A 19,293-nucleotide genomic window follows, 5' to 3' on the forward strand; every position below is an offset into this window, starting at 1 on the left:
ATGAGGAAGGAGAAGAGTTGGTAGCCTCTGTATAGCCCTCAACATAAGCACTCAGCCTCCAACAGTGGGGCAAATGGGAGCAAAGAGACACTCACCTAGCACATTCCTAATAAAGAGTGGTCTCCGGGACTCTGGCAGGTATACACCCAAAAAGTAGACAGGGACCCCAGAGAGGGCAATCCCAATGCCAATGAGGGAATTGATGGTGTCACTGAAGAGGGGTACGGCCACCAGAAACAAGGAGCAGACGCAGAACACGATGGGAAAAAAGAGGCTCAGCTGAAATAGAAGAGCGAGATTTAGTAGGGTGGGATGATGGAACACAGCTCAATCAAAAGGCACCTTAAGAGGAGGACCCTCTTAAGGAGAGGCTGGAGAGATGGCTCTTCCAGAGGACTCAAGTTCAATTCCCAGCACCCACAACAGCTCACTGCTGTCTAACTCCAGTTCCGGAGGATCTGCCATCCTTGCACAGACATGCAGGCAGAACACCAATACACATAAAAATAAATCTTTAAAAGAGAAGAGGACCCCTCCCTCCTGCTAACATGCATGAGCTGTGCGTGTTGAGCTCTCCTTGGCCACATGGTTAGTTCCAAGGAAGAAGAAGAAGAAAGAAGAGGAGGAAGAGGGAGAGGAGGGGGGAGAGGAGGCACTGACCTTGAGAGGTCGAGGCCAGTCAGGTTCTTTCCAGCGAAGGTAGAGCTGTCCAACAACAGACAAGCCCACGAAGAACCAGTAGCTGAAGCTGAAGTAGTTGATGAGCAGGAAAACGTCCTTCACAACGAGGTAGATAAGTGTCATGGTGCACTGTGGTGGGATAGAGAGGTGGAGAAGAGGATCATTCCTTCCAGCCACACCAGGAGATGCCCATCCAGCAGTCTGTCAGAGCTGAAATAGCTTTACCAGATTAGCTCTGGTTTTCAGTGGCTCTCGCTTGACAGATGGGTCCATTGCCCACAGTAACCTTCAAGGCAATATCTCCAGCTCTGCCTATACTTAGTGCTCCCCCTTGTTGCAAGCACTGTGCTTAACAAGGTAGGATTCGGCTTCCTTTCTGATGGCTGACAGGGAGGCCCTCAACATACCAACCACAATGGGAGTTACACTGTTGACCTAGAGTTCGTTAGGCCTGCAGCCCAGCTACCTGGCATACACATGGGGAAACTGCCTCCGGAACCATCACAGTGGCCTGTAGCTTTTGAAAGGGAGATGAGCAAAATGGATCCATACCCACTCTTGAGAGAGGGGTAACTACTTGTCTTCTTGTATGAAAGAATCCTAGCAGATAGGGTTTCAGAAACTAGCTTTCTAAGACAAGCTAAGGCCTGTTTAAACTTAAAAAATAGATAATTTACCCACCTGTCTTTTCACCCTCATGTATCAACACAGGATTTAAAAAAAAAAAAAAAAAAAAGGCCTTCAGGGAGGCTGAGGCAAGAGGGTCTAAGCTCAAGATTAACTTATACTACATACTAACTTGTTACGTAAGAAGCCCTTGTCGGGCTGGTGAGATGGCTCACCGTCTAAGAGTACTGACTGCTCTTCCAAAGGTCTTGAGTTCAATTCCCAGCAACCACATGATAGCTCAACTACCCGTAATGAGATTTGATGCCCTCTTCTGGTGAATCTGAAGACAGCTACAGTGTACATTGTATAATAAATAAAAAATAAATTAAAAAAAAAAAAGAGCCGGGCGTGGTGGCGCACACCTTTAATCCCAGCACTCGGGAGGCAGAGGCAGGCGGATTTCTGAGTTCAAGGCCAGCCTGGTCTACAAAGTGAGTTCCAGGACAGCCCGGGCTATACAGAGAAACCCTGTCTCGAAAAACCAAAAAAAAAAAAAAAAAAGAAGCCCTTGTCTTGAGGCAGAAGAAAATGAATAAATAGTGCCTAAGAGTGGTACAGGTAGAATGTCTGCCTGCCTTATAACACTAGAGAAAAGATAATGAACTATGCTTACAAGCCTAAAGTACAGTGTAAATTAGGAATCCTGCACAAACCTGCCCAAACCCACACTCTCCCTGCAGAGCTTACATTGAACAGTAATGCAGGCACGGGTGTAAAGCGCTCAATGTGGATCATGGACAGAAGGTTCGGGAGGTGGCCCTCACGAGAGCCCACGAAAAACAACCTGTGAGGGAATGAAATTCGTCAGCAGCCTCTTATCTAATCACACTCCTCAAACAAACTAAGCTCAGAGCCACCCCCACCTCCCCAAAACAGAAGACACCATCACAGGCTCCACTTACACCCAGCCCACTACTCACGATACCCACAAATGTCTTTAACTATTAACACCTCAGCACTCCCCAGGAACGCTCTCCCACTATTACCCATTAACCACTCCAAGCCCTCACTCAGCAATGAAATCACTAGCATCTACCAATGCTCCTCTTTCTGAACCAGATCCCTCCCCTCATCCCACCAGGGATGCTGTGTTCCCACTACCTCGTGACATCCCCATCCCACCAGGGACACCCTTATTCTGCCACCATACAAATTTACAGCTACCACAATGGCCTTTTTTTTTTTTTTTTTTTTTTTTTTTTTTTTAATTTAAAGAGACACAAGGTCTTGTGTAGGTCTGGCAGGACTCAAACTTGGGACCTTCCTGTTTCTGCTGGGATTGCATAGCCCTTCTTTGAAAGGCCACTGTGGGGTTGCAGAGATAGAACAGCAACTAAGAGAAGCACTACTCTTGCCCAGGTACCCCTGAACTAGAGTTACAAATGGTGGTGGGTAGCCATGTGGGTGCTAAGAACAGTCTAGTATCAGAAACCAAAGTACCTTGATGAAGCAAAGATGGATGCATTTAAGCCCCCAAAGCAGGACAGAGCAACGGCAATGGGGATGGTCCAACTGAACATGCCAAACGTCTGGTCAGCAAATGTCTGAAGGCAGAGCAAAGGAGGGAAACTCAACACAGGCGAGTTTTGTAACCCTCCTCTATCTATGATCTCTGAACAAAGGCAGTCCTCGCTAAAATGCCTGCCCTCTGCCCTATCTAGACCCACGCCGCACACTGCAGAGCTAGAGTAGCTGCAGAAAAAGATTACACCATTCGGGAACAGGGGCCAATGAGGACAGCCCTCCTCCCCCACGAGACTCACCACAGCCACAGCGTCACTCTTATGGACATCCTGAATGTTCAGCACTGTGTAATAAGCCACGTTGGTCAGGATGTAGATGAGTGTCACAATTGGCATAGAAATCCCAATGGCCAAGGGCAAATTCCTGTCAGGACAAGTGAAATAAGACTACCTAGAACCAAGCTCTGCTGAGAATCAAAAGCCATCCAGCACCCCTGGAATTTTCCTAACATTTAACAGTTCACTGGCTGCCAGGTCTTTGAGATGAGCTCCTCTTCCCTGTATGCCTCAGGGCGGGTAAGCTTCCCATGCTCCTGGGCTTTTTCCACTGAGAAAGAAGAGAACTTTCGCTGAGAAGGGACTCACGATGAGTTTATCCAATCTCATTAGGTCCAATGAGCCACGTGTGGCTTTCTAACCTTCTTGCATCTGTGATCTCAGGATAAATGCAAGGAGCAATATCCTCTAGAAACTAGAGGTTAGGCTGGTGATCTGGTAGGCCAGAAACAGGTCAGGCAGCTCAGGCCACAGTCTCAGCACCACAAGGCTAAAGCCTGCCACCTCAGCCCTAGCTGGGTCTGCTGCTGCCCACTAAAGACCTCTCCTCTTTAGTAGACCCTGGATGCTCTCCAATGGAACATGAGGGTGAGAGCCAGGGCTTTCTCACATTCACTCACTCCCATCCTAGCCCCCAACCCCTCCTAACTGGAGAAGGGGAGCAGGGAGAGGATGAGGGGAGGGGAGGTTGAGGGAGGAGCTATGGGAACAGGGCAACTGCGCCCACCATCAGCAGGAGTTCCAGCCAAGTTGGAGAGTGTGATCTCGCCTTTACCTTTCTGGGTTTTTGATTTCTTCTGTTACAAAATTAAGGGTGTCCCAACCTGAGTAAGAGAAGAGGGCAGAGTACAGGGCAAGAGAGAGGTCTCCCACATTCCACGAGGAACCTTTAAAGGCGTCCTGAAAGTGCTCAGTGTGTCCTGTGGGGCAAAGACGGGTGGGAGACCAGGCAAAAGAGAAGGAAGGGAGATAGAAGGAATGTGAAGAAGAGAAAGAATACAGAGGGAGAATTAAAAAGATGAAACAAAAGGAGAAAAAAGAAGAGAGACAAAAAAACAGGGCAGGGGAAGAAAAAAAACATTATTTAATACAAAAGGAGCAATAACCAAAACCTCCCCACATTCACTGCCCCATCTAAAACTAGGTAATCAAGAAAGCAAAAGCAGGGCTGGTGACGTGGCTCAGCGGTTAAGAGCGCCGACTGCTCTTCCTAAGGTCCTGAGTTCAAGTCCCAGCAACCACATGGTGGCTCACAACCATCTGTAATGAGATCTGACTCCCTCTTCTGGAGTGTCTGAAAACAGCTACAGCGTACTTACATATAATAAATAAATAAATAAATAAATATTTAATTAAAAAAAAAAAAGAAAGCAAAAGCATCCCGGGTGCGCTCTGAAGGAACACTTCTTCCAAGGCCCTAAGGAATGTCCATTTCCTGGAGGTGACCTCAGCTCTTCTTCCTATTTTGATGTCACTGGTCATTTCACACAGAGGAGTAATTTCCACTCACAATCAGACCCAGCAGAAAGTCTGGGCACAGATCACTGTATGATTTAGATATGTGGTTCTATCAGTCTATTTGCAGTGACGGTGTGGCTGTCTGGGGCCGGAAATCTAGGGCTACAGAGTAACCCAGGTCTTATCTCTTAGTGAGCCAACCCCACCCTTCAGAGCAACAAACCAAGACAGAGTGATTTGTCACATTTCCTGGGGGCCTCTGGGGACCACAAATAGAAAACCTACCTAGCTTCTCAAGACAGACAAGCAGACAGCATGGAGTTTTGAACAGGAGTCAGCCTCCTAAGGGGCTTGTCATCACCCCCTGAAGAAAGCCTAGACTTAGAGTAGAAAGAAGGCTTGGTGGCCTCAGGACCCACACACATGTGGCATATTCACACGAACAAAAAAAAAAAAAAAAAATATATATATATATATGAAAGGTTACACCCAGAACTCAATGTGGCAAAAAGGTATAAGTGTGCAGCAAGAGCTTCCATGGGGTCTCAGTGGTTCTCTAAGGCACATATTGCAGAGAAGGATTACTCAGTAGCCCAATTTTACTATAAGATGCTCCTGAGACTCCAGTGACATCTAGATGCCTAGCTGTAGTCACTTGCCCAAAGCTGTGTTTTTATGAAGTGTATTAGGCAATTCTTAGGCAGGAACTTTGTGCACTAGTACCAAGTGACTACAGCCAGGCATCCAGATGTCCTTGGAGTATCAGGTCCTTAGGACCAAACACACATAAGAACTTTTAATTTTTGATTCAAACTAACAGGTCTGAGATGAAGGCTCAGCTCCCTAGGTGACTGTAAATACTGCCATGTTTAGGGGCTGGTAACAGAACACTGGCTGTTAAATGAGCAAGATGCCCTTTGCCAAAGACTTCAGGATAGCCTGGAAAGCCCACCAGTGTCAGTCTGCTCTGATCCCAGAATGAAAACCTTTCAAGAGCCAGTAAGTAGCTGGATATGGTGGTACATGCCTTTAATCACAGCTACTGGACAACATGCTAAATTACAGGCCAGCCCAAAATATAGTTCAAGACATTATCTTTAAAAAAGTTTGCCGGGCGTGGTGGCGCACACCTTTAATCCCAGCACTCAGGAGGCAGAGGCAGGCGGATTTCTGAGTTCGAGGCCAGCTTGGTCTACAAAGTGAGTTCCAGGACAGCCAGAGCTACACAGAGAAACCCTGTCTCGAAAAATCACACAAAAAAAAAAGTTTTAAAAAGTTTTAAATTAAAAGGACTAGGGATGTGGCTGAGTGGTAGAGTCTAACATAGCACACATAAGATTCTGGTTCCATCCTCAGCAAAAGTTAAAAAAAAAAAAAAGAAAAGAAAAGAAAAAAAGTGGGGCAGTAGTAGTCGCACGCCTTTCTTTAATCCCAGCACTTGGGAGGCAGAGGCAGGAGGATTTCTGAGTTCGAGGTCAGCCTGGTCTACAGTGTGAGTTCCAGGACAGCCAGGGTTACACAGAGAAACTCTGTCTCGAACAAAAAAAGAAAAAAGAAAAAAAGAAAAGAAAGGCCAACATAGGAAAGACAATGTCCATTTTACAACATTCTGACATTTTTTTAGAGCTGACTTTTTTTGGGATATTCCTCAATATAATGTTTAACACAAGTCCAAATAAACAATAAATACTGCAAAACGACCACGTACCCCTTCCCTACTGCCCATCTCCAGGACAGTCAGGTGTCCACTCACCGCTTGGTGACTATAGACTACAACCGGGAGGCAGTAATCTACAGTCCTGGATGACTACTGTGAGTGACCCAATTATACTCCAAGTTTCAAGAATTCCCAGGAGCTTTCCTGGCTTTCTGCAATGCTCTGTATTTCCACAGAAGCCCTAAGGAGAACCTGACATTTAACACGTCCAGTTAGTTGGCCAAGCTACCCTGGCTGACAAATCCCAGGAACAGATTCATAACCATCTCTCATGTTCCCTGACAACACTCTAGAACGTACTCTAAACGTGCTGAAAGATGAAGCTAGCTGAGTCCCCACATCCTCCTCGGGAAGCCAGAGACCTCAGAAGATAGTGACCCTTCTTCCCACCTCAGCCCCTCTTACCCTGGCACAGTTTAACAAGGCCCATGATAATGATGGCAATGAGTGCCAGGACCTTGGCATACGTGAAAGTGTCTTGTACTCGTGTGCCCCACTTGACGTAGGCACAGTTCACAAATGTCAGCAGACCTAGAAGGAAAAGGAAAACCATAGTATTACTGGCAGGCTTAGGCTGAACACACAAGACCCCAGACTCTCTATGGAAAGGATTCTTCTGCCCTTCCTGGCTGAGTTAGAGGAACAACTGAACAATGAGACGTGGAACAGCAGGAAGAGCACACAGACCAGTCCAGAACGTATGAATACCCTACACTGCATCCTAAGCTACTAGGGCATGTATGAACAGATACATGCTCTAAGCTGCCAGAACAATTTCTGGAAATGTTCCCTAGCACCAAGAATGGCTGGTTAGTCTCACTTCACCCACTCTTCCCCAACCATTCTCCCAAGGTGCCAAATGAGAGGCACGAGACCTGTCCCTAGTCACAGACAGTAGGGACAAAAAGGATCCATCAACAAATGAAGTAAATTTGAATTCTGATGACCAATCACCTAAAGTTGTGTGTGTGTTTGTTATACACTTGACAATTTCACAGGCATCCTTGAATCCTTGATTACTACTTCTCACAACCCCCCAAATACAGATGTCTGTTCCCCATCTTATACATGAAGAGACTCAGGCTGAGAGAGACGATCACTCCCAAGCTTGCATCCCCAAGTGCTAATGATCTCCCCACCCCTATGCCAATGCAAACTTGCTCATTCTCATCAGATCCCATAGAGAATGAGCCTTCCTCAGAGCTTCTTAGACCCATGCGAACCCTACAGCCTCTGAGATGCACACTCATGCATCTCAATAACAGCTGAGCCCTGTAGATTACTGATGGCTGTGAACTGCTAGCTGATTAAAGCTTAACCGACAGCCGGGCGTCGTGGCGCACGCCTTTAATCCCAGCACTCGGGAGGCAGAGGCAGGTGGATTTCTGAGTTCGAGGCCAGCCTGGTCTACAAAGTGAGTTCCAGGACAGCCAGGGCTACACAGAGAAACCCTGTCTCGAAAAAACAAAAAACAACAACAACAACAAAAAACAAAGCTTAACCCACAAAGAGAACTCTGTTCCTATAAAATAAGAAAAGCTTTGATCTAGGGGAGAACATAAGAGCAATTATCCAAGGGCTTCTATAGCAACAAGGTACATTAGTGACACCTCTAAGTACTGTCCCTACCCTTCAAAAACCAAACCAAAACAAAAAACAAACAAACAAAAAACAAAAACAAAAAACCCTTAATATACACCTTGAGATGTTGTGAGTGCAAACAGTCCCCATAAGGCTCATATATTTGAATGCTTAGTCACCAGGGAGTGGAGATGTTTGAGGATTAGAAGGATTGAGAGGTGTGGCCTTGATGGAGAAACTGTGTCACTGCGGGTAGGCTTGAGATTTCAAAAGCTTCTGCTACTACTCCAGCACCACGAGTGCCACCATGCTCCTGTCATGCCCCTGCTATGATGATAATGGACTAACCCTCTGAAACTGTATGCAAGCCCCCACCTAAATGCTGTCTTTTATAAACTCTTAGGGCCCATTCTCTCGGCCATGTGCTCGCACTCCCACCTACTACTGCTTTAGGTGGACTCTCCCTTATCTATGCCAGATACACATACAAAGAGTTTTAGCCTCTTCTTGTCACAACCATTACTGACATCTACTTCCAACGCCTAGCTTAGCCCCTACTCCTTCTAAAAACCTTCCCCAAATAAACTGAGCACTCCAAACCTATGTTTCTTCTCCCCTTCACATTCTCGCTTCACAATACAGTTTAGCATCTGTCTCAGGGTTTTACTGCTGTGAACAGACACCATGACCAATGCAAGTCTTATAAAAGACACCATTTAATTGGGGCTGGCTTACAGGTTCAGAGACTCAGTCCATTATCATCAAGGCAGAAGCATGGCAGCATCCTGGCAGGCATGGTGCAGGAGGAGCTGAGAATTCTACATTTTCATCTAAAAGCTGCTAGCAGAATATTGACTTCCAAGCAGCTATGGTGAGGGTTTTATAGCCCACACCCACAGTGACACACCTGCTCCAACACCTTCTAATAGTGCCACTCTCTGGGCCAAGCATATCGAAACCATCACAGTATCAAATGCTACAGTCCTAGGAACATCTAATTCCAGGGGGTCTTTCCCTCAGTTATCTCAAAATCTTGTTTCTGAAAGATCACAAACTCTCAGAAGGAAGCAATAGTTTATAACATGTGTAAAGCTCCAGCAAAGAGCGGAGCTGATGAGCCCCGGTTGGAGGCAAGGTATTAATGGCTTTCAGTAAACAGCCAGTTCCCTGGGACAGTTATCAGAAAGGTGGACTGTTCTCCACTCAAAAGAATAGTGTTCCAGGGCCAGCTGTGAAAATTACCACATGTGACAGAACAACCTTCATGTGTTTCAAGAGCCTCACTTAATATGTTGTCAAGTAGGGCTGGAAGTTGGCTCAGCAGTTAAGAGCACTGGCTGCTCTTCCAGAGGACAGGGTTCAATTCCCAGCACATAAAGGGTAACTCACAACCATCTGCAACTCGAGTTCCAGGAGAACTGCTGTCCTTTTACCTCCATGGCAACCAGACATACATATGCTAGCAAACACTCATACACATAAGAAAAACATATTTAAAAATATGCTTCCAAATAATACAGGAACTCACCAGTCAGTCATATAAGGGCCAGTCAGTCATATAAGGTGGTGCAGGGAGTTTGAGAGACACATAATGAAACAATTCTATGGGGTTGGATTACAATGGTTAAGGAAGTTGGTGGGAAAGGGGTACACCAAAGGAATGTGTGCTGCTGAAAAAAAACTTCACAGGAATCAACTGCTGATCAAAGTTCTCTCTGGCTAAGCCTGGATACATACTCAGCTAACATACATAGTTAACAACCAGCAGTAAACAACAACCACCAACATAATACAGTAAGCACATTTTGAGGTACTTGTCCGTCTCTCTGTTAGGACTTGCTCTCTTTCCCCTGAGACTTGCTCAAGCCAAACAATGGATCCAATCTGGACCTACAAGTTACCTTTCCCAGAACACCAAGAGAGTGAGTCTGTCTACTAGCAACAAGGAACGCTTAGAGTCTAGAACTACACGAAGTCAAAACCCACAGAAGCCCTGGTTAACAGCAGAACAGAAACTGCCAGCAGAGAAAGAAAGCAAGATCACAGAAGAAGCAGAAGAGAGAAGGCATGAACTTGTGGGGGGGAAAGACCAAAATACAAAGAAATGCACAGAAATGGAGAGAAAAGACAGAGACGGGAGACAAAAGTGAGGTAGAAACAGAGAAAAGGGGGCAAGAGAGAAAGACGAAAAACTGACATCATAGAAGAGACACAAAAGCCTAGCTGGGTTCACTGAGCATGTGTCCTGCCCTCAGCCCACGAGCAAGCAGGCACTAGTCTCAGGCTTGCTCCTCTCTCCCTCCCTCTACTCTTATGCAGACTCCCTCCAGACGTGGTCATTTCTACACACAAGTAAACAGAGTTTGCAGTGGAGCCAATGACTGTACAAAAAGATGAGGGAAGGCATGCCTCAGGAAGTGCCAGCAGGGCCTATTCCGAAGGCCAGCTGGAGAGGCACCAAAGGCACCTGGTCAGGAAGACTGACTGAGAGAAAGACTAAAGAGCTGGAGAGGAAGCGAGCCTTTCTCTATGGCATGTTCTCTTATGTTTTGATTCACCAAGCATATGATTTTTTCTCAACACAAGGAGTTAATGAGCCACAGCACACTTGCCAGAGAGAGCTGACCTGTAGGACAAAGTGAGTCAAATGCCTAGGGCACACAATCTAAGAAACACTCCCTCTCAGGGAATCAAGCAAAAGAATCCCAGAGAGTATATCCTCAGAGCTGGCCCCAGGCACCTAACTTGCCTCACACTCTCAATCTTGCCAAAGAACACAGTCTACCAAGTAGAAGCCAAATCCCTTGACTGCTTGCCTGCTTCTAATTAGCAAACAAGATTTCGCCACAGACCCACACTCCATGTGCTTCCAAGATCACCCAGCCCCATCCAGCTTACCAGACTGAGCCTGGAGGCCAGGTGCTACAACTCAAACCTCTGCTCCTTCCCTCTTCTGATCCTATTTCCATGCTAGACAAGCCAACATCAATGAGCATGGACCTATACAACAGTCTCCAAGGCTCTCTGAGAGCTTAGTTTTAGTTTGTCCTGGTGGTTCTAGGGACTGAACACAACATGTTCTGCATGCTATCCCGATAGTCTACCACTGAGCCTAGCCTAACCCTTATGGGAACGTGTTACAAATTCCCCAAAGTCACTCACTCTGTAGCAGACTGTTTGTCACCTTCCAGTATTTTCCCTCCTTTCTCCTCAATAGAAACTTTAGCTGAAGTCATGGCTAAATGATGTCCCAGAGTTCCTCACAGGTAGATTATCTACTTAGATTTTCCCTAAGGACATGAACAGATGTTTCAGGTTGGGCCTTAGGAAGCATCTCTGAAGCAAAGCATGCCTTCCTTTGTCCTTCTAGTAAGCTACATGCAAACCATTGGAGCTTAAGGAGGCTCCCTAGGCCATGGCAGGGTGTTCAATGTCACTCCTAGCCTCTACCCAACAGATAAGAGTAGTACTGCTTCCCAGTACTAGCATCCCAAAAAATGTCTCCAGACTGCCAAATGCCACCTTTGTGCCAAACTAAGGTCCCACTGAGAACCACTACTCTAGGATAATAAGTAAGACAGCCTGAAATTCTACAACCACTACCAATTGCTTAGATTTTCCTGCTAAATGTAACCTGAGAATGGAGTGGGGAGAGGAGTGGGAGGACAGTGGCTGAAGCAGCAGTCCTGTCAGAGGTCAAGAAAGCAGTACAGCTGGGAAGGCTAGAGATGGTCCAGTAGGGTTTGCTGCCCTTCCAGAGGACATGAATTTGGTTCTCTTACAACTTCCGCTATCAGCAGCTCCAAGAGATGCAATGTCCTCTTCTGGTTTCTGCGGGCACTGGCTTACATGTGGCATACACTCACATACAACACACACATACACACACACACAAATAAAAAAAGCAAACAATTTATAAAAGATAAAGCAATTACACAACAGAGAACAGCAGTTCGCATCTTTAATCCAAGCCATAAGGAAACAGAGGCAGGCAGATCTCTGTGAGGTTCAGGCCACCTTGATCTACATAGTGAATTCCATGCCACTCTGTCTCAAAAAAACTTTTTAAACAAAACAAAACAAAAAAAGCAACAAAAATGAGAAAGGCAGCGAAGCCTGGATATACAGTTCAAGGAAGCAGAAGCCTGCAGTCGACTGGGAACCACACACGACATTTAACAGAAGTGATAGCTGTTCAAACACAGCTGAGTGTTGAGGGACAGGAATTGGGGTTCAAATTGCCAGAACTCTTGATTCCTCAAGAAAATTGCATATTCTAATTGCATATTCAGAAACCCCATGGCTACATTGCTAGGAGGTGATGCCAATACTTCGATCAAAAGATAAATTCTTGGTATGAGGATGGGCTTTCTGTACCCAAGAAAACATGAGAAGAATCCTAAGGGGGTGGGAGGGTTAGCAAATGAAAATAATCTTCCATGTGTCAGAAACTAGAGGGGCTGCAGAGAGCTCAGCAGTTAAGAGCACTTGTTGCTCTTGCAGAGGAGTCAGGTGTGACTCCCAGCACACACACGGCAGGCAGCTCACAACTGTAAGTCTAGTTCCAGGGGATCCAGCATCCTTTCCTGGCCTCTGAGGGCACCAGGTACACATGTTACGGTATGGTACAGACATATATTCTGGCAAAACACTCATATACATAAAATAAAAAAATAAATAAATCTTAAAACAAAAGCATGGTCAGAAGAGATGCTCAGTGGTTAAGAGCAATGGCTGCTCTTCCAGAGGACCCGGCACTTAGACGGCAGCTCACAACCATCAAAACTGCAGTTCCAGTGCACCTAATGTTTTTGTCTGTCTGAGGGCACTAGGCACACACATGGTACATAGACATACACGCAGGCAAAATGCCCATACACATGAATACATTTACAAAAAAGGACCCAAATCATATATACTATTCCCCTTGGACTTGGCTGCTCTCTGAATCACACTACTGCTGTCAAACCAATGCACAGACATTGTCAGATGCTCACACAGGAACACAAATGCATAAAGCCTTGAACAATTCTATAGTTGGTCATACCCATTCCCACATACACAAGAATTTCCCTTGTGAAACTCAATGCCAAGAAATGTGCAGGTGCTCTAAAATGACCTGTACATGTTATCTTTATTGTGTGTATGTTTGTGAGTGCTCTCACTTATGGAGGTCAGAGCACACCTGTGGGGGTAGGTGTTCTCTTTCCACCACTCGATCCTACGGATCAATTCAAGTTGTCAACCTTGGCAGTTAAGTGCCTTTACCTACTGAGATACTCACCAGGTCGTTTGTTTAAGACATGGTTTCTCTCACAAAGCAGCCCTGGCTGGCCTGGTACTTGATATGAAACACAAGTTGGCCTTGGCACCCCTTTTTGCCTCTGCTTCCCAAGTAATGGGATTATAGGTGTGAGCCTGCAGGCTCAATGCATAAAACTACTGTCCTGTTTTTTATTTTGGTTTGGTTTGGTTTTCAAGACAGGGTTTCTTTCTTTCTTCTTTCTTTCTTTCTTTTTTTATTTCTTTCTTTCTTTTTTTAATTAGATATTTTCTTTATTTACATTTCAAATGTTATACCCTTTCTTGTTTTCCCCTCCGAAAATCCCTTATCCCCTCCCGACTCCCCCTGCTCCCCAACGCACCCACTCCCGATTCCTGGGCCTGGCATTTCCCTATATTAGGGCATAGAACTTTCACAGGACCTCTCCTCCCACTGATGACTGATTGGGCCATCCTCTGCTACATATGCAGCGAGAGCCATGAGTCTCACCATGTTTTTGGTTTTTTGTTTTGTTTTGTTTTGTTTTGTTTTTGACTGGTGGTTTAGTCCCAGGGAGCTCTGGGGGTAGTGGTTAGTTCATAGTGTTGTTCCTCCTATGGGGCTACAAAACCCTTCAGCTCCCTGGGTACTATCTCTAACTCCTTCATTGGGGACCCTGTGCTCCGTCCAATGGATAACTGTGAGCATCCACTTCTGTATTTGCCAGGCACTGGCACAGCCTCTCAGGAGACAGCTATATTCAAGACAGAGTTTCACTGTGTAGTCCTAACTGTCCTAAAACTCACTCTATAAAGCAAGCTAGTCTTAAACTCAGAGATCCACCTGCCTCTGCCTCCCAAGTGCACCACCACCCAGCTTATTTTATTTTTTGTTTATCTGATTGCTTTGAGATAGGATCTACACTATGTAGCCCTAGCTGGCCTGGAACTCACTATGTAAAATAGGCTACCCTTAACTCACAGATATATGACTGACTCTGCTTCCAAAGACCTGGGACTAAAACTGTGCACCACTACACCTCCCTAAATTCAGTCTTTAAAGATCTCAGCAAGGCCAGAAACTGCGTGGTGAAACCCCATTAGACAAAGAGACAAGGAAAAAAAGGGCATCTAGCCCAGTCCCACCTTGCTTCCTCTTCCCAGGAGCACCTATTTCCTCTGTCTCAAGGAATATAAAGAGGTTACCTTTATAGTTTGCTCTTAACAAAGCCCTGAAAGCCAGGAGGCAAAGTACACTATAATCCTTTTTTGGTAACTCCAAGGTATTATTGATCTATTTTTAAAATTGTCAATAAACTATATTTACAACCAAAGTTTTTGCAAGTGGAGATTAAAGAAAAAAAAGAACAGAATATGATTAAGTAGCTCTGGAAGCATAGTGCTAAGAAAAACACAAGATTAGGTGCTAGCCAAATCCTTAGCTCTACACAGCTGGCTAAGTTCATAGCAATCTTCTCTCGTTTCCATGATTTCACACTAAATGTCCTTTACTCTGCCCGTAAAATAAAAGAAAATGGACAGAGATCCCCTGGGATAGCTCATGCTTGGCTGTAGAAAACACAAGCCACCTTCCTCTCAGTGACAGCGGGCAGAGCTTGTTTACAAAGTCAGTGTAAGGAAATCTGAAACACCAACGGGAAAAGGCCATTTGGTGTGGTGCCTGCTGCTTACAACAGGCCACAAAAAGCAGCAGTGACAGGAAAGAGGGACCCCCATCATCCGGAGAAGCCTAGTTTCTCACTGATGCCTTTAAACTAGTTTCTAATGAAAAGCTGTGACACACTAAATATCCTTGCTCTGACTTGCTTTCTGAGATAAGGTACAAATAGTACCTTATGTTGACATCATTCAAAATACCTTGCTGGCCCTCCAAGAGGGTAAAAAAAAAATCACTTCATAACACAAATTCAAGACGTGTACCAACCTGCCTTATAGAGTAGGGAACAGAAATATGGACCAGCTAAGAATAAGAGGAACCTCAGGCCCCAAAAGCCATGAGCAGACTCAAACTCCTCTCACTCCCATCATTTCTGTTTATTTATCCCTCAAAATCAAATAAGTGATGAAATTATTTTTTATATTATTATTTTTGCCTCACACCTTCCCTCCTCCCCAAAGAGAAAAATAAAACACTCAGGTATCAGGCACCCAGGCAAATGATATATAGCACCCCACACCTCCACACATGCCCCCCGCCCATACTTACATATGCAGGCAGCAGCGAGGAGACGGCAGGCCACATATGGAGGATCACAGGTGGGGAAGGAGGGCTTGATGATATAGTTGGCGAAGGTGATGGCGATGATGGCCTGACTGGTGGGCTCAACAATTAGAAGTGAGACCCACAGACGGATAAAGGCAATGAAGCCCCCGAAGGCCTCTAGAATATAAGCATAGCTAGCCCCTGATTTGGTGATGGTGGTCCCCAGTTCTGCATAGCAAAGGGCACCCACGACAGAGAAGAGCCCACCAATGGCCCACACTATAAGTGACAACCCATAGGAAGCAGTGTACTTGAGGACACCCTTCGGTGAGACAAAGATCCCTGAGCCAATCATGTTGCCCACCACCAGGCTGACCCCGTTCAGCAAGGAGATCTCCTTCTTCAGCTGCATCGTTTCTGGAGACCCTTGAGATGGTGAGCTGGCATCTTCTTTTACAGTGTGCTGGTTGGCTTTGGGGAGAAGATGGTAGGTGGGTGTGGGGCTCCCAAGCTCCTGTGCTTCCATGGTAAATGGTTCCTGTACACCTGTGTTTAGTATGGCCTGGCAAAGAAAAAAAGTATGTCAAGTCTAGGGCAGGAGACAGACGTATGTCCCTGCCCACCTCCTGCTTAGGTAGAGCGTGCAACACATACAACAGGATTGTCCCAGTGTCAATCGTAAGACTGGGACTGAAGGCAGGCAGTATCCAATGCTCCTAAGTAAGTAAGACAATGTAAGCACTCAGCTCTAACCTAACGATAACTTCCAGCAAGGGATCTTCTGTCTTACTGAGCAAAGAGGCCAGCAAAATTGTATTTGTCCACAGTAGATTCTCCCTAGTTTTACTCAGTTCTATCTGCTTGATTGTTTGAGACAAAGTCTGCCTATGTAGCCCAGGCTATCCTGGAACTCACTGTTAAGACCAAACTGATCTGGAACTCAAGTGCTAGAAGAATTAAAGCTGTTAAAGCTCACAAAGTTGCCCTTCAGAGAACACCACAGTACCTACTTCTAGCAGACGTATAGCACTCACAAGCCTGAAAGACCAGTGAGACCACAGTGAAAGACTAGAAAGATCATTCCAGGAAATCCTGCCACTTAGCTCTTTGTAAACAGTGATTTCTACTGTTTAAATGAATTCTACCGGAATTCAGGCACATGGGGAAAACTCTGAAGTTACATGGAAGGAAGGTTTAAGAAAATGCAGAGAAGACTGTTTTATCACTAATATGACTTGATGTGCTGGCACACACCTTTAATTCCAGCATCAAGGAGGCAGAGGAAGGCAGATCTCTGAGTTTAAAGCCAGCCTCATCTACAGAGTGAATAGAGTTCCTGGACAGCCAAGATAATGCAGAGAAACCCTGTCTCAGAGAGAGAGAGAGAGAAAGAGAGAGAGAGAGAGAGAGAGAGAGAGAAGAAAAAGAAAAAAGTATGACATTGTTGCAGAGATCTTCATGAAAACATACCCACACATACAACACCCACCTTACCCCATATATTACTTCTTGCTGATTCAATAACTTTCTTTTCTCAAGTATTCAAAAGAGCTTACAAGGTTATAAGAAAGAAGGGAAAGGAGGCAGCCAGGAGCACCCTAACTTGGGGCTAACGGGCCACTGGCTTTATTTGCTTTTCTCTTCTGCATACTCCTCACTACCATCTGAGGTTACAAAGCAATTCTCCCAAATCCCCAGTCTTGTCACCTAACAAAAGCCATAGCCTCCTCTTAGTTACAGAGCCAGCATTGGGAACATCTTGAGAAGATGGTGTGTGTGTGCACTTAAACATACTCACGCTCTCTGGGTCAGAGTGGACCAAACCAAAAGAAAGTGGATTCTACATTACCTTATCTAAGACGGCTCTGTCAAAACATAAGCAAGTCTCCTGACTCCACCCAGACTGCCCTTCTCCCTTCCTCAATTCCTGGGCTGCTCATAAATCAGACTCACTGAACCTACCTAACCTTTAGGAAGAGGAATGTGGTGGGTTATAAATGACCACCTAGGAGTCAGTCCTTCAAGGTCACAGGGATAACTTCTAGAGGTGAGAATGTAATCTACTCTAGTCATCAAAGATGTAAAGCCATGCAGGCTGGCACACACCCGTAATTCCAGCACTCAGAGGCTGAAGCAAGATCTCAGGTTCAGTCAGTGTGAACTACATTGTGAGACCCTGTCATTGTTTGAAAAACTGGGGGTGGGGTGTGACTGGAGGACAGAAGTGCAAAGATAAAACAAAATGTCTATATCAGATGCCTCAGAGCAAAGGAACCAAGGTCAGTTCTCAGGGGAGTGAAAAGCTCTTAGGGGAAAATCATATCTTACAGACCCCACACAAAACCTTTGTCTTAATTGTCCCAATCCCCTTCCAAGAGTCTGGACCTGGGCTCAAATTAAAAAGCTTGTCTGGGGCATGAGAAATTTCTTGAAATACAGAAAACCCCACCTACCTCTACTTTAATAAGACTAGACTTATTACAGTCTAGAAAGCACTGCTCATTCTTGGCACTAAGCTATGCAGGTTTCCCTATGCAGGCATGTGGAAGCATATTTGTTTCACATGTCTGTCAAGTGAGTCCAGGTTTCCATGGGAACAAATCCAGTAACTGGCGAGGAGTGGACACTCATATAAGAGTGAAGTACACAGAGACCTACAGGGTACCTTTTCTACCTAACTCAATACACAGACAGGCAGAAAACTCTGGCCCTAAAGACCACTCCAATCCATCAAAACTTAGTTGAGACTGTTATTGGGTATTCTTGTAAATGAACAACATGGCACTGGTGCATCTGACAAGGCCCTCAGTGGCTTGTTCTGCAAGGGTGTGCTGCGCTCAGTCACAGCCCTAGAAGACCTCTTGCCTAGAATCTCAGAATCAGCACCTGAATGAGGGACAGGCAGTTTATGAAGGACTCCTCTCTCCTTCAGCCAAGGAGAAAGTCCTTTTCTACATTCAAATACCAAACACAATTATCATGATGAACCTGTCCTTGGTCAAAGTTAATTAAAACCCCTATCTTTATTAACCCAAGAGCAAAATTGTGTAATAACTACAGTAAACTCCTGAGGACATACGGCTACATTCCAGGCTTGCTTGGCCACAAAATTCCTTACCTTTCTTCTAAATCTAAGCCCCACCTCACATCCTTTAGCAAACCTGAGAAGCACCTCATTCTCTAGGGTTGTATGTACAGACTCAGCAATAAGCAAACTCAGTATGGGCGTGGATCACGTCCTCAGAATAAGACAACCATCTCAAAAACCAAAAGGAAGAACAGTAACAACAACAACAAAAAAAAATTGTGCCTGAGGAAGGGACATGAAATTCTAGTGAAAACCACGGAGAAGCATAACCTCTGTGCCAGGCAGAATAACCCAGAAAGATCCATTCCACAGACACAAGGAAACTGAGGCTGATACAAAACAAAAAGAGACCCTCCCTGTTCCCCGCTAGAACAGACTATACACTGGGAAGGGCTAAAGCTGAGGGCAGAGCATAAACTTTGAGAAAAAGTCTTCCCCATAGCAAAGCAAACCAAGCACAAGCACAGGAGAAACCAGGAGAACTGAAGGCAACAACAAAACCCCAACACTACAATTCTATATAATCAGCTCACACTCTTCTACCAACAACCTCACAAAAGGGTCATACCCATTTCTCAGAGTAAAAATTATATACCTCAATTTTCTTCTGTCCTACAAACTATGGCAATCACTAACTAACAAATTATAAGTTGAAGAAGGAGAAGGAAAAGAAGACGACAATGAAGAAGAACAACCACCACCACCCACTCTCTAGAGGCAAGAAATCAATGTGTCCACACTTAGAGGACTCAGATATTAGAAACATCAAACAGACTGTTTAAAACAAATATAAAGGAGAGCCAGATGCAATCAG

At 45.3% G+C, this 19,293-nt stretch overlaps 1 protein-coding gene across 5 annotated transcripts in view; it reads right to left on the reverse strand.

The window, feature by feature from the left end:
• The window catches only part of Slc7a6 (solute carrier family 7 member 6), a 30,748-nt gene that overhangs the window by 4,227 nt on the left and 7,228 nt on the right, over positions 1 to 19,293 (reverse strand). For 4 of the 5 annotated variants that reach the window (XR_015048602.1, XM_021170474.3, XM_021170475.3 and 1 more), the window contains exons 2-9: positions 15,395 to 15,953; positions 6,730 to 6,855; positions 3,925 to 4,069; positions 3,114 to 3,237; positions 2,791 to 2,894; positions 2,038 to 2,134; positions 661 to 810; positions 96 to 279 (exon numbers count right to left, since the gene is read on the reverse strand). Coding sequence is in view for 4 of the 5 variants with exons in the window: in XM_021170474.3 (XP_021026133.1) it covers positions 96 to 279; positions 661 to 810; positions 2,038 to 2,134; positions 2,791 to 2,894; positions 3,114 to 3,237; positions 3,925 to 4,069; positions 6,730 to 6,855; positions 15,395 to 15,917 (1,453 nt within the window). In the remaining variant the exon portion in view is untranslated. Of the gene's footprint in view, positions 1 to 95; positions 280 to 660; positions 811 to 2,037; positions 2,135 to 2,790; positions 2,895 to 3,113; positions 3,238 to 3,924; positions 4,070 to 6,729; positions 6,856 to 15,394; positions 15,954 to 19,293 lie in introns of those variants that run through there. The other variant, XM_029480349.2, reaches the window with a different exon arrangement.

The sequence above is a fragment of the Mus caroli genome, unplaced genomic scaffold (assembly GCF_978045245.1).
Source record: "Mus caroli unplaced genomic scaffold, Mus_caroli_1 scaffold_10, whole genome shotgun sequence".
Lineage (NCBI taxonomy): Eukaryota > Metazoa > Chordata > Mammalia > Rodentia > Muridae > Mus > Mus caroli.